The 12,259-nt window shown below is 40.2% G+C and overlaps 1 protein-coding gene across 1 annotated transcript in view; it reads right to left on the bottom strand.

The window, feature by feature from the left end:
• Window positions 1-1,605: 1,605 nt before the first annotated feature.
• LOC137615534 (protein FAM200C-like) overlaps window positions 1,606-12,259 on the bottom strand; it is a 33,647-nt gene continuing 22,993 nt past the window's right edge. The window contains exons 3-4 of the mRNA XM_068345444.1: window positions 11,929-12,193; window positions 1,606-2,678 (exon numbers count right to left, since the gene is read on the bottom strand). Of these exons, the coding sequence (XP_068201545.1) occupies window positions 1,606-2,678; window positions 11,929-12,193 (1,338 nt within the window). The remainder of the gene's footprint in view (window positions 2,679-11,928; window positions 12,194-12,259) is intronic.

Genomic DNA, 12,259 nt, shown 5'->3' with positions numbered 1-12,259 from the left:
TAAAATATATATACATGCATATGTATATATATATATATATATATATATATATATATATATATATATATATATACATATATGTATACATATATATATATATATGTGTATATATATATATATATATATATATATATATATATATATATATATATATATATATATATATATATATATATATAAAACTTTTCTTGGCTTTTACACGTGCAGATCAAAAGCTATTTTTATACCTTTTTGTGGGAGAAGTATTGTGAGGTAACAGTGAAATAAATGCGTCAAGATGGCTATATTTAACAACGTTGATCAACCCATATTTGTAAGATTTGCTGGGATGAAATTAGCGAGGCATTTTATTCGAATTTCCTGTCCATTCGGCTTCAGAACGATGCCTGTAAACAGTGCTAAAGTTACTCTCTCAACCCAACTGAAATGGAGACTCGTTCGTTCTAATCATGAAACTGAAATGGTAGAGATTTTGTTAAATTCAGTCTATAGAGAATGTCACTTTTGCCTTTAGAATTTATACCGCATATTGGTTTTGAACGGAGAAAAGAGGAGGAGGAGGAGGAGGGTCATAACTACGAAGGAGCAAATATCATAACTTGGGAAAAGCAGGAGCATAATGGAATATTCATTCTTGCCTTTACTGCAGTCTTCAGTCTTCCTTATTCCATGAAATAAGAGGACATATAAACGTTCAATTCCAGCTACAACCTTTTTTTTTCTTACCCCGGTGACATGAATTTTGTCACAAGTAATATTTGTGTTAGATATATTGGAGTTGAATGAGATATCAAATAGTTTCTATTTATTATAATCAAAATCTCGGCGTTGGTCCAGGTGAATTATCTAAACTATTTAAAAATAGCGTTTGTTAATTGATTCTATATACTACTTCAATAAAATTATTATTTGTATTTATTCAAGAAATACTACTTTTATTGCTGTTGTTGATCAAATTACATTGCCGTTCCTCTTGTTTCGCCCATAATGATAAAAGCTTTCCTAGAAGCGATGCTGGTGGGCGTCGTTAAAACCAGCATCTATGGCAGTGGTTCTTAACCTTTTTCAGTGTTCACACCCTTTTCAAATCAGCAGTCAGTTCTCGCACCCCCCTGGATTCTGAATATATGAAAAAGTTAAAAATACAAATTTGATGTAATAATAAACCTTTTTTTTTTTTTTTGTTCAATATTCATTCATACAGCTTAAAGTTCTTTAAAGAGAAAAAAAATATGAGTATGTATCAACAAGAATATTATTTTTAATTTGGTTCAAAATTACATTATATTTTACCTGTACTGCACTGTAAACCTAGTGACTTCGTTGTTGCTGTTTTTTCTCCATAAGGGCATCAAATCTTGGTGTCTTAGTACTGAGTGCTACTCGCATGTCATGTTCAGAATTCAGGCGATATTTGCTTTTCGTTTTGATGTGAAGTAGACAAGAAAATCCTTCCTCATACAAGTAAGTAGTTGTAAAGGGTACCAGCACTTCGAGTGCTCTCGTTGCTAGTGCAGTGTATGCTTCCAGCTGAGAAGCCCAGAAGTGATCCAGCTGACTATTGGTGAACTCCATTTGGATTCTTCCTTGATGCTGTCATCATCATCAACATCTTCCATTCTGCTTGAAAGGGTTCAAGATCCAGTTATTACAGGCTTGTAACTCTCCACATGAGAAGTAACCATCCAAGGAAGCACACAGCATCTGCATATGTTCAACAATTTTTGCAACAAAGTTTGTAGGCAGGATAGAATTTTCTGGGACTGTCTCTTCCATGCAGGGGAAATTTACCAAACTCCTCATCTTCACACGCTTTATCCACAAGACTATTTTTTCCTTGAATGCTGCCAATTTCTCTCTTGCAGTAACAATGTTAAGTCCCCTTTCCTGCAGAGAGAGATTGAGTTCATTAAGTGCTGAAAAAACATCAGCCAAGTAGGCAAGCATCTGAACAAAACTAGGGTCACTGAAACGTATGGCCAGTTCATGTACCCGTTCATGAAGAAAATGGTGAATTTCTCCTCTCAGTTCAAACAAACGAGATAGAACAAGACCATGTGACAGCCACATCACTTCAGTATGGTACAAAAGCACAGTGTGTTCCTGGCCTACTTCCTCACAAAGTGACGGAAATAATCGATGATTCAAAGCCCGGTTGCGAATCAACTTTGCAGCCTTAACACAAACATCCAGAGTTTTCTTCAGATCTGGAGACAATGTCTTTGCTGCAAGAGCGTGACGATGAAGAAAGCAGTGAGTGACTTTCAGATTAGGAATTTCTTTCCTCATCAGTGCAACAAACCCAGAACGATTGCCTAGCATGGCTGGTGCACCATCGGTACATATTGAACCAATTCCGTCAAGGTGAAGTTCGTTTCTTGAGAAGAATTCTTGTATATTATTAAACACATCTTTAGATTGTGCAGTTGTCTTCAGGGACTGACAGAAGAGAATACTTTCTTCCACATATTTTTCGTTCACATAGCGAACTACTGCCAATAGCTGACAACAGTTGGATACATCTGTCGATTCATCAACTTGTATGATAATCTTGACTGGACTAGCCTTGATGTCAGCTACAACTTGTTCCAGGATGTCACCACTCATGTCGATAATTCGGTTATGGATCACATCATTCGACAATGACACTTGTTGGAGTTTCTTCTCAGCTTCCTTTCCTTGCACCAATAAAAATTTAAGAGTTGTCACAATACATTCTATGAAAATACTGCAGTGACTACACTGCTGTAGTGATGATCGACGTTGCGTACAACGTATCGCCCGTTGAAGTATGTATTGTAAAGAAAGCAAAAAAATAAAGAAATAAAACAGAATGCAAACAATCTTCCAGTAGTACTTTATATATATCGATAAAAAAGAAATTGAAACAGGGAGACCATAACTCACTTAGCAGAAGAATATACGTGTTGATTGCACAGGTGGGAAGAGTGATTTGGTGTGAGCACTTGTGTGTGAGACGTGAGGAAAACCTCTCTCTCTCTCTCTCTCTCTCTCTCTCTCTCTCTCTCTCTCTCTCTCTCTCTCTCTCTCTCTCTCTCTCTCTCTGTTGCCTAAGTGCCCTATACTCGTTCATCCAAATCACACACGTGTACCCTAGACTCGAGTTTGTTGCAACTTTATCCCTTCATTAGGGAAGTAGATTTAGGTATATCTCTTCAAACACTGTTTAAGACTAAGCAACAAGTTTTTTTTTTTCAGGAAAAAATATAAACCGTAGGTAAAAACATATATTTTCTTCAATATATCACAGATATCTTTGCACCCTTTAGAAACTAGGTTCGCACCCCCTAGGGGTGCGAGCACCCCCGGTTAAGAACCCCTGATCTATGAATAGGGATGCAAATAAGCTACCCCACAGAATTGATTCCAACCGACGCAATTGAAAAGGATTGTTTACAAACGGTCTGGATTCACTCGAACTGAAGAGCAGCATTTACAATGGGTTTGGATTCAGCCGTTGCAATATTCAATCACTGTTTGCAAACTTGTTTGCCACTTTGTTATGGTGAAGTTTGCAGGAGTATAAAACGTGTGTTAATGGCCTTGCTATCAATACTAATTGCCTATGAAACACAGCTTTGCACCGAGTGCTTTCTTTTCTTATTACAGACAGGTTTACATGGAAAAATTCTTCCATACGGGTTTGGCTTCATATGTAGAGTTGGACACAGAAGTCCCTGGCACACTTCGCTCCAAAGAAGTGAACCATGTCACACCCTTACTTCATAGCGAGTAACCTAACAGATAATTTTAGGCAGTGATGGCAGGTGGTGAGAGGTTAAACACAGGAACTCGCCGCGCAGTAAAGGTATGGCTGGGTGCATTTCTTCAGAGCGAGGTGTGCCAGGGACTCCTGTGTACAACTGTACATATAGATCTAAAGCTTATTCACATGACACCGTGAATGGGTATTTCATTCATATCCTTATTTTGCACAAGTAGTTGTTCTCCGTTGTAGGAAGGCCCTATTTTCTAAGATTTTTTTTTTCTTTTTTTAATGTCCGACCAAAATTCAGTTCTGTTGCCTAATCATATATCGTTCATATAAATCCAGATTATCATCTTATCGGTTATTTTCGTGTATACACATTGTCAATTCTCTTAGAAGTTTGTGGTTTAATCCTCCTTTGGTTAGACATCCGTCTTCTTTGGTACTTTATCTTTGTATAGCTACTTTTACAAAGCGCTGGTTTTAATCTTCACTTTTATGCTGATACCCGTAACATTTATTTATTTAAGAATTATATGAAAAGGCTTTTTTTCTTTATTTGTTTAGCAGTAATTATCATGGAAATGATAATAAAGGAATGGAAATAGTAGATTCATCCTGGTATTTAGAAGTAATTTAGTAGAGGATAGAAGGATAAGTAAGAAGGTAAATTTCTGAATAGTTAAAGAAGCAAGGAAGGCAGCAGGACATGTGCAAAGGATTTGGAAGAGAAGAGGCTTGTCAGAATAACTCAAAGTTCTGATGTATGAATTGATTGGTTAGTTAACTATCCATTATGGAGAGGAGTGGTGATTTGCCGCCGTTGAAGTGAAGTTGCTTGCATAGTATAAATCGAGTGAGGAGTACTGAAAGCACATCACATGGTTTGATGAAGTGGAGAATATTGAAGGTGATGAATTGGTGAAGGAAAGTCTTTTCTTTCCCACCGTTATCCCTGCATTAAGGGGTCGGTTGCCTGATGTGCCCTCTCCAATTTATTTTATCAAAGGCATCCTCCTCCACCAAACCTCTTCTCTCCATATCATCCCTCACCTTATCTCGCCATCTAATTCTGTGCCTCCTTGGTCTTTCCCTTAACAGGTTCCTCTCAAGCCCTTCTCAGTCCCTCCCCATCATCTATCCTCAACATATGTCCACACCATCTCAGTCATGACACTTATCCCTTCTGTAATCTTTACTACGTCTGCCATTCCTATTTTATCATTCTCCAATCTTTCAGGAAGTGATATTTCCGCAATAAACCTCATCATTCTCATCACGCTTCTCTCAAACTTTGGTGAAGGAAAGAAATAGGACAGAAGTAGAATCGGGTTTGACTCACAGCTGGTGAGATATTTATGTAGGTGTATCAAGTTGCAATTTTTATGTCGGTTTTCTGTACAGAGTGTTCATCCTTGATTCTGTTATTTAAATATCACTGTGCCAGTCAGGTCAACCAGGGTATTTGATAATTCTTCCTCTCTGAATTTTTTGTGGTTTCACGATCATGTAATTTCATGCAAAAATATTTCGGATATGTGAAAATGAAATCAATACGTGTACAGTGAAAATTTCATTATTTGAAATAAGAAAAACTGAGAGTTTTAGTTACAGTATTTGTATACTACCCTTAAAGGTTTAATGAAATATGGTCAATAATTTTTTACTTGCAAAATTAGATAATTAACTTCTTTTTACTTCGTAATGTTAATGAAATTATTTTTCCTCAAAAAAAAAAAAAAAAAAAAATTAAGCTTTGAGAAGAAAACTTCTGTTAATTAAACGTTTTTATAGAATGATAAAGAAAAATTGAAAAGTTAATGAAATAGATACGTATTTTTTAACCTAATGGATAAAAAATAATTCGAGTGGGAGATGTAAAACGATCTTCAAGGTTTCTCCTCATTCTCTAATAAATTAGTTCCAAAAGCATTGAAAGTATTAAGAATTGGCTGGTAGATTTTAACCCATAATTTTAAACCAAAATGTATTTTGTAATTTTTTTATTTATTTTTGTGCACAATAAAAGTCACAAAAAAGGATATGAGTACTAACTAATATACTCTATCTAAACAGAGCTTCGGCTCTAGCTACAGACAACATTTTCCTTCACAGAAAATCTGAAACAGAATGTAATATAGTGAAAATGTAATCTCAATGAGAATATACTTAATATACTAAAACACTAAATACACTAAAACACTGAATAGACGAAACTGTGTTGGGGCTCTATTATTAGCAGAATTCGTTTTACTACCAAAAGTGAGAAGAGATTAGAATATGCATATATTTAAACTAATCTTTATCATTCTGTAAAAAAAAAAAAAAGGTTTAAATTATAATTATCAGCGATTTTCTTTTCAAATCTTCAATTTTTTCTTTTTTTCCGGGAAAAATCCTTTTATTAACCTTATGAAGTAAAAATAAGTTAATTATCTAATTTTGCAAGTAAATTTTTTTCCATATTTCATTGAAATTTTAATCGTGATACTCAAATAATATAAATAAAACTGCCAGTTTTTTTTTTTTTTTTTTTTTTAAATAGTATAGAATTTCATTATCCACCCTATGATGTTATTTTCACATATCTGGAATATTTTTGCTTGAAATTACATGGTCGCAAAATCCCGACAAATTCAGAGAGAAAGAATTATCAGATATCCTGGTTGACATAAACGGCACAGTTAACGGATTTTGAAGTGAAGCGAAAAATCTATTTTTGGGTGAGGTAGCCATGTCGTCCTGATGGAAGTTCCTTCATTAGTAGCTTCCTAGGTTATATTTGACTACAGTGATATATCCCAGAGAATTTACCAAAGGTGTCCAGAATTCTAACTCCTGGAGCGAATATCCCTTAAAATTGGATATCACGTAATCAGAGGACGTATTCTTGACACGTCTCATAGCTATCTACACCCCCAATAGCATTTCCGCTTCGAGGGGAAAAAGTGGCAAGAATATAGGAGAGTCGTTAAAGAGGCAACGCTCTCGACACTCCTACTGTACTGTAAATAGTGTGCCGAATCGCCACCGCGAGGTGCCACCAAGTCATTCTTTGTAGCTTTGTAGGTGTTGCAGATACCGTATCATAGGGAAGGATTCATTATCCTTTTGTCAAAAAGAGGGTGGGTCCATCAGGACGACATGGCTACCTCACCCAAAAATAGATTTTTCGCTTCGCTTCAAAATCCGGTTTTTGGGCTCAGGCCGTGTCATCCTGATGAAGTTTACCAGAGCATTAATGTATCTGTGGATTTTCAATAGTGCCGTTATCTCGAGATAAATATTTCCTATTTGGTCTTCTAGACCTAGAGACACTTGATGTTAACGTTATACATCAATTAACTGATCATAAACTGTCAGTTCTTCCTGCCCCCTACAGGGAAGAGTCTGGGTAGACTCTAGGAAAAAAACTCGAGGATTGTGAGTTCAAGGAACAATCTAGCAAACAGTTTGTATATTAGTGTCATCATATACATAAAGTATAGTTTGTACTTAATGGGATATCTCTGTATAGGTTACTGATACCTCCCAAGTCTGGCTGAAAAGAGACAGACAGGTTTACATACTTGTAGGAAACCTTAGTTTAGTAAAATAAACAGTTTAGTTTAATCAGTTCTTACCTGTTTGCTTGGAACAGTCTTAACCTTAGTTCCCCAATATTTTCTTAAATATTAAAAGAATCAAGGATGCTTTGACTTTATTCTTAATCTAGAATGTTTGAGGCGAAAGAGACGCAAAGATTCCTTCTATTGTTTATTACAAAAATAGAAATCATGGATGTATTCAATTACATCTTATGCAGAACAATTCTGCATAAAAGCATAAATAGTAATAACAGAATTAAAATAAGTTTCACCTGAAAGGGAAAACATTAGCCACTCTAAGGGAAATATAAAATTTCGCTATGTATTCTGTTGTTACTAGGAACACTGTGCATATAAGTATGCCTGGCACTTGTGTCAGTCTATTATGCTTAATGTCACCTGTGTAGAGAGAACAGTCTATAGTGTTATCACTAAACACAATACTCGACATGATATGTCTTACGAGTCTATCATGTACACCCTTCACTAAAAGTCCCAATTAGTGCACTGTTCTTCGCAGTAATCAAGCGGCAGGCTTTATAATACTGCCTGCTGCCACCACATGAAATTTTATTTCCTGTAATTGTTTCGCATAGTATTTGAAGAAAACTCTGGATGACTTCCATCCAGTATAAGCCCGAAGGCTTTCAAACGACATCGTCTGAAAGAAATTCAGAGACGAGGCAACTTTTCTCGGATCATGACCTGCGGGTGTACTGTCTGGATCCGCTCTGCGTATAAAATAGGTGATTTTCGCCCTTAACTGTTTCAAGGATAATGTTGAACCAGACGTCTCTCCCTTGAAAAGCTGACCTCCCTTAAAGTCTGAAGTTCTACGAAGATAGACCTTTAGGCATTCCACTGGGCAGAGGGATGCTTCTTCCTTCAGAGGGCTGATTCTCCAGGGACCCTATCTTTTAGTGGGTAGCTCGTTCTTAGCGAGAAACGTCGGATCCGGAAAGAGGTTCAGTTCTCCGGAATCTGTGAATTGAATGTGGCCACCATCCCTCAAGAGGGCCACTATTTCACTAACTCTGGCTCCTGATGCTAGTGCAAATAAGAATATCACCTTTTGAGTCAAGTCTTTCAGCGAGCAATCCTCATTGTTCAGAGTTGATGCTAAGTGAAGAACCTTATCCAAAGACCATGAAATGGGCTTTGGAGGAGCTGCGGGCCGAAGTTTAGCGCAGGCTCTTGGAATCTTTTTGAAGATTTCATTAGAAAAGTCTACCTGGAAGGCATTGGTCTGGCTAGGGCAGATTTACATGTACTAATCGTGTTGGCCGCTAAACCTTGTTCATGAGGATGGATGAAGAAGGAAAAGCAGAAATCCGTAGAAATCTCCTTAGGTTTCTTCGCCTTGACAAAGGCCACCCATTTCTTCCAGGAAGACTCTTATTGTCTTCTTGTTGACTTTGACTTGTTTTCTTCAAAGAAGTTAATACTGTCCCTAGAAATCCCGAACCACTAGGGCGAGAAAATCATGAGATGAAGGTTCTGGGTTTTCTCTGATGAAGCTGAGACAGTCAATTTCTGCACTTGCTGAGTCAGAACTGGGTCCGGCAACGGGATCAGCTTCAGGCGTAGTTCCGTTATCAAAGGGAACCAAACACTGTTGGGCCACTTGTGGGCCACTATTGCTGCTATCCCTCGAAAGGATCTCAGTTTGTCGAGGACTTACAGCAGAAGGTTGGTTGGAGGGAACAGGTAGATCTTGGACCACCTGTTCCAATCTATGGACATTGTGTCTATCGCTTCCGCTAGAGGATCCTCGTACGGGGCTACATACTGGGGTAGCTACTTATTGTTGCTCGTTGCGAAGAGATCTATCTACAGTCCTGGGACTTTGCGTAATATGAAGGAGAATGATTTTGCATCTAGGGACCATTCTGACTCTATTGGGTTAACCCTGGATAGAGCGTCCGCTGTCACATTGCGGAACCCTTGAAGGTGGACTGCTGACAAGTGCCATCTCTTCTTCTTCGCTAGACGGAGGATGGCCAGTATCACTTGATTTATGTGAGGCGATCTAGAGCCTTGTCAATTTAGGCATCTCATTACAACTTCGCTGTCTAGAACCAGACGGAAGTGGATTGAGCAGCGAAGTTCCAGTTTCTTCAGAGAGAGAAGAACCGCCATGGCTTCCAGAAAATTGATGTGGAAGGTCCTGAAGAGGGGAGACCAGGTTCCCTGGACTTTCCGATGATGAGAGTGACCTCCCCACCCCTCTTTTAGGCATCCGTGTGAATGGTGAGTAGTGAGTAGTGATCGCAGGCGATTTGAAATTGGTCTTTGTAGATCTCTTCGAGCGTTTCATGCGTAATTTCTCCAAACTCCTGATGCATCTTTTGATTGTGCTTTCAATATTGGATCTGTCACTGAGGCAAACTGGAGGGACCTCAATACTCTCTCCTGTTGCCTTCTTGATATCCTGTCGGATTGAAGAAGTCTCTTGACAGATCCTGCTATCTCTTTCCTCTTCTTTGATGGAATGGAAAGACAGTGTGACTGTAAATCCCAGTGGAAGCCCAGCCACTGGAATTTTTGAGCTGGAGATAGATGAGACTTTTCCAAGTTGATCTTGAATCCTAAGTGTTCCAGGAACTGGATCACATGCTTGGAGGCTTGCCTGCACTCTTCCTCGGATGCTGCACACTCCAGCCAGTCGTCCAGGTAGGCTACTACCTGGATCCCCTGTAGGCGTAGTTGATGAATGACTGCATTCGCAAGCTTGGTGAATACCCTTGGGGCTATGTTTAGACCGAAGGGCATGGCTCTGAAAACGTACATTCTTTTCTGTAGTTTGAACCCTAGTTAGGGGGAAACTTGACGGTCGATTGGAACATGCCAGTATGCCTCCGTCATGTCTATGGAGACTGTGTATACCCGTTTGGGCAAAAGGGTCCTTATGTGCTGAAGCGTCAGCATTCTGAATTTGTGGTTCACTATGAACTTGTTGAGTGGTGATAAGTCCAGAATGACTTTGAGCTTTTCCGAATCCTTCTTCGGTACACAAATCAGCCTTCCTTGGAATCTGATGGACTTTGCCGTCCGTTTAACTCTTTTGTTCTGGAGTTCCTGAACATATTCTTCCAGAATGGGGGTTGAGTGCTGGAAGAATTGAGGAAAGTTTGGTGGAGATGAGGTCCAACTCCACCCTAGTCCGTTCTTGATTAGGCTGTGGGCCCAGGGATCGAAGGTCCAACGATCCCGGAGGAGGAGAAGTCTCCCTCCTACCGGTAGCATCTCACTTAGAGTGCTGGTTGGAGGACTTGCCTCCTTGGCCACGTCCACCTTTGTTACCCCTACCTCTGAAGGGGCGTCTAGAGGATCCTCGAAAGGAACCTCGAGACTTTGGCCTGAAAGTCGTCGATTGGCTTTCAAAGACAGCGGTGAACACCGGCAATTGGGTCGCCAGCGTTTGGGGCACCAGTTGGAAGGTGGTGGTTGGTTGTGCCACCGTCTGGTGCACCATGGCCACGGGAAGCTGTCGCTGTTTTCTAGGCCGAGAGGGCACTCTTGGTCGTTTTGATTTATTCTTCGGCTGAGGACCCTCGTCAGCGGAAGATTTACTTTTTGAGGACATGCCCCACCTGGAGAGGAGATTCCTGTTCTCCGTAGCGGCTTTGTCCACGACCTCTTTGACCACTTCGCTTGGGAATAGGTCTTTTCCCCAGATATTGGAGGCTATGAGCTTCCTCGGTTCGTGTCTCACCGCAGCCGAGGCGAACACGAACTCTCTACAAGTCCTTCGGGCTTTGACAAAGTTGTACAAGTCCTTGGTGACTGTCGCCAAATGAGACTTGGCGAAGACCATATACATATCTGGAGTGTCTGGGATGCTTGCCATAGTCTCCAAGCCAGTCTGCAGAGACATGGAAGCAGCAAGACGTTCTTTGGTCTCTTGTTCCCTGCACAGGAGAGACTCTGACAGCTTCGGGAGGTCTTTGCTGAGCTGTCGTCCAGCAATATCTGCCTCCAGCTTCCCAACTGTGAAGGTATTATGAACATCCTTCCAGTCTTTATCATCTGATGGAAAAGCAAGGGAAAAGGGTCTACACTCCTCCAGTGTAGGGCAAGGTTTCCCTGCTTCGACTGCCTTTAAGGCTGCCTTAAACCCTTTGTCCATAAAGGGGAAGGCACGTTTGGGGTCAGCAATAAAGGACGGGTGCTTTTTGCTGAGAGCCGGCACCTTGGAACTAGTAAAGGCCCTCTCTTTCAAGGTGGTTGTACATAAGGCCTAAGCCTTAGAGAGTTCGAGGACAATCGTCTCCTTCGGCTCTGTTTCCTCCTTGGATGCAGGTTCCGTCCTTAGACGGACATAGCAGTCCGGGTAGGCCCCTTTACTGGGCCAAAACTCAATTTCCTCTACTGGGATAGTGCCCAGTTTCTCCGAGAGGAAGATCTTCCACCCCCCCCCCGACATTGGCATATACTCTGCATATCTCCAAGGGTTAACGTCAGAGAAAGCGGGGAGATCCTTGACGTTTAGCTTCTTCGGGGCTAAACGTGTTGCAACCAGCTGATGCATTTCCGTTCGAAGAGAAACTTCTTTCTCGGACGATTTCTTCTGAATGTCCTGCACCATAGACAGCAACGAGTGCAACGTACTCGTGATGGAATCTAACTGGGGTGCAGTAGATGAAGTCGAAAGCACCGGCTCAATCTCCGTGGTTGATGATACCAAAATCATTTCGGTCTTATCGACTTCAACCTCAGGAGGTACGTCATCCTCCTGCTCCAGTTCTTTCAGTAGGAGATTGTTCTCAGTCTCCTCTGAGACAACCGACATGTAGTCATCTAAATAGATGCCCTTCAAGGCATCCGAAACAACAGATTCCATCGGAATCTGTACTAGGGGAATCTCAGGTTGAGCCTGGGGAATGATTGCATCCGCAGATGCCCTAAGGAAAAGACAGTCCCTCATCCTCTTATTAGGAAG

This window comes from Palaemon carinicauda, chromosome 21 (genome assembly GCF_036898095.1).
Source record: "Palaemon carinicauda isolate YSFRI2023 chromosome 21, ASM3689809v2, whole genome shotgun sequence".
In the NCBI taxonomy this organism is placed as follows: domain Eukaryota; kingdom Metazoa; phylum Arthropoda; class Malacostraca; order Decapoda; family Palaemonidae; genus Palaemon; species Palaemon carinicauda.
This window is presented reverse-complemented; position numbering and strand designations above follow the sequence as displayed.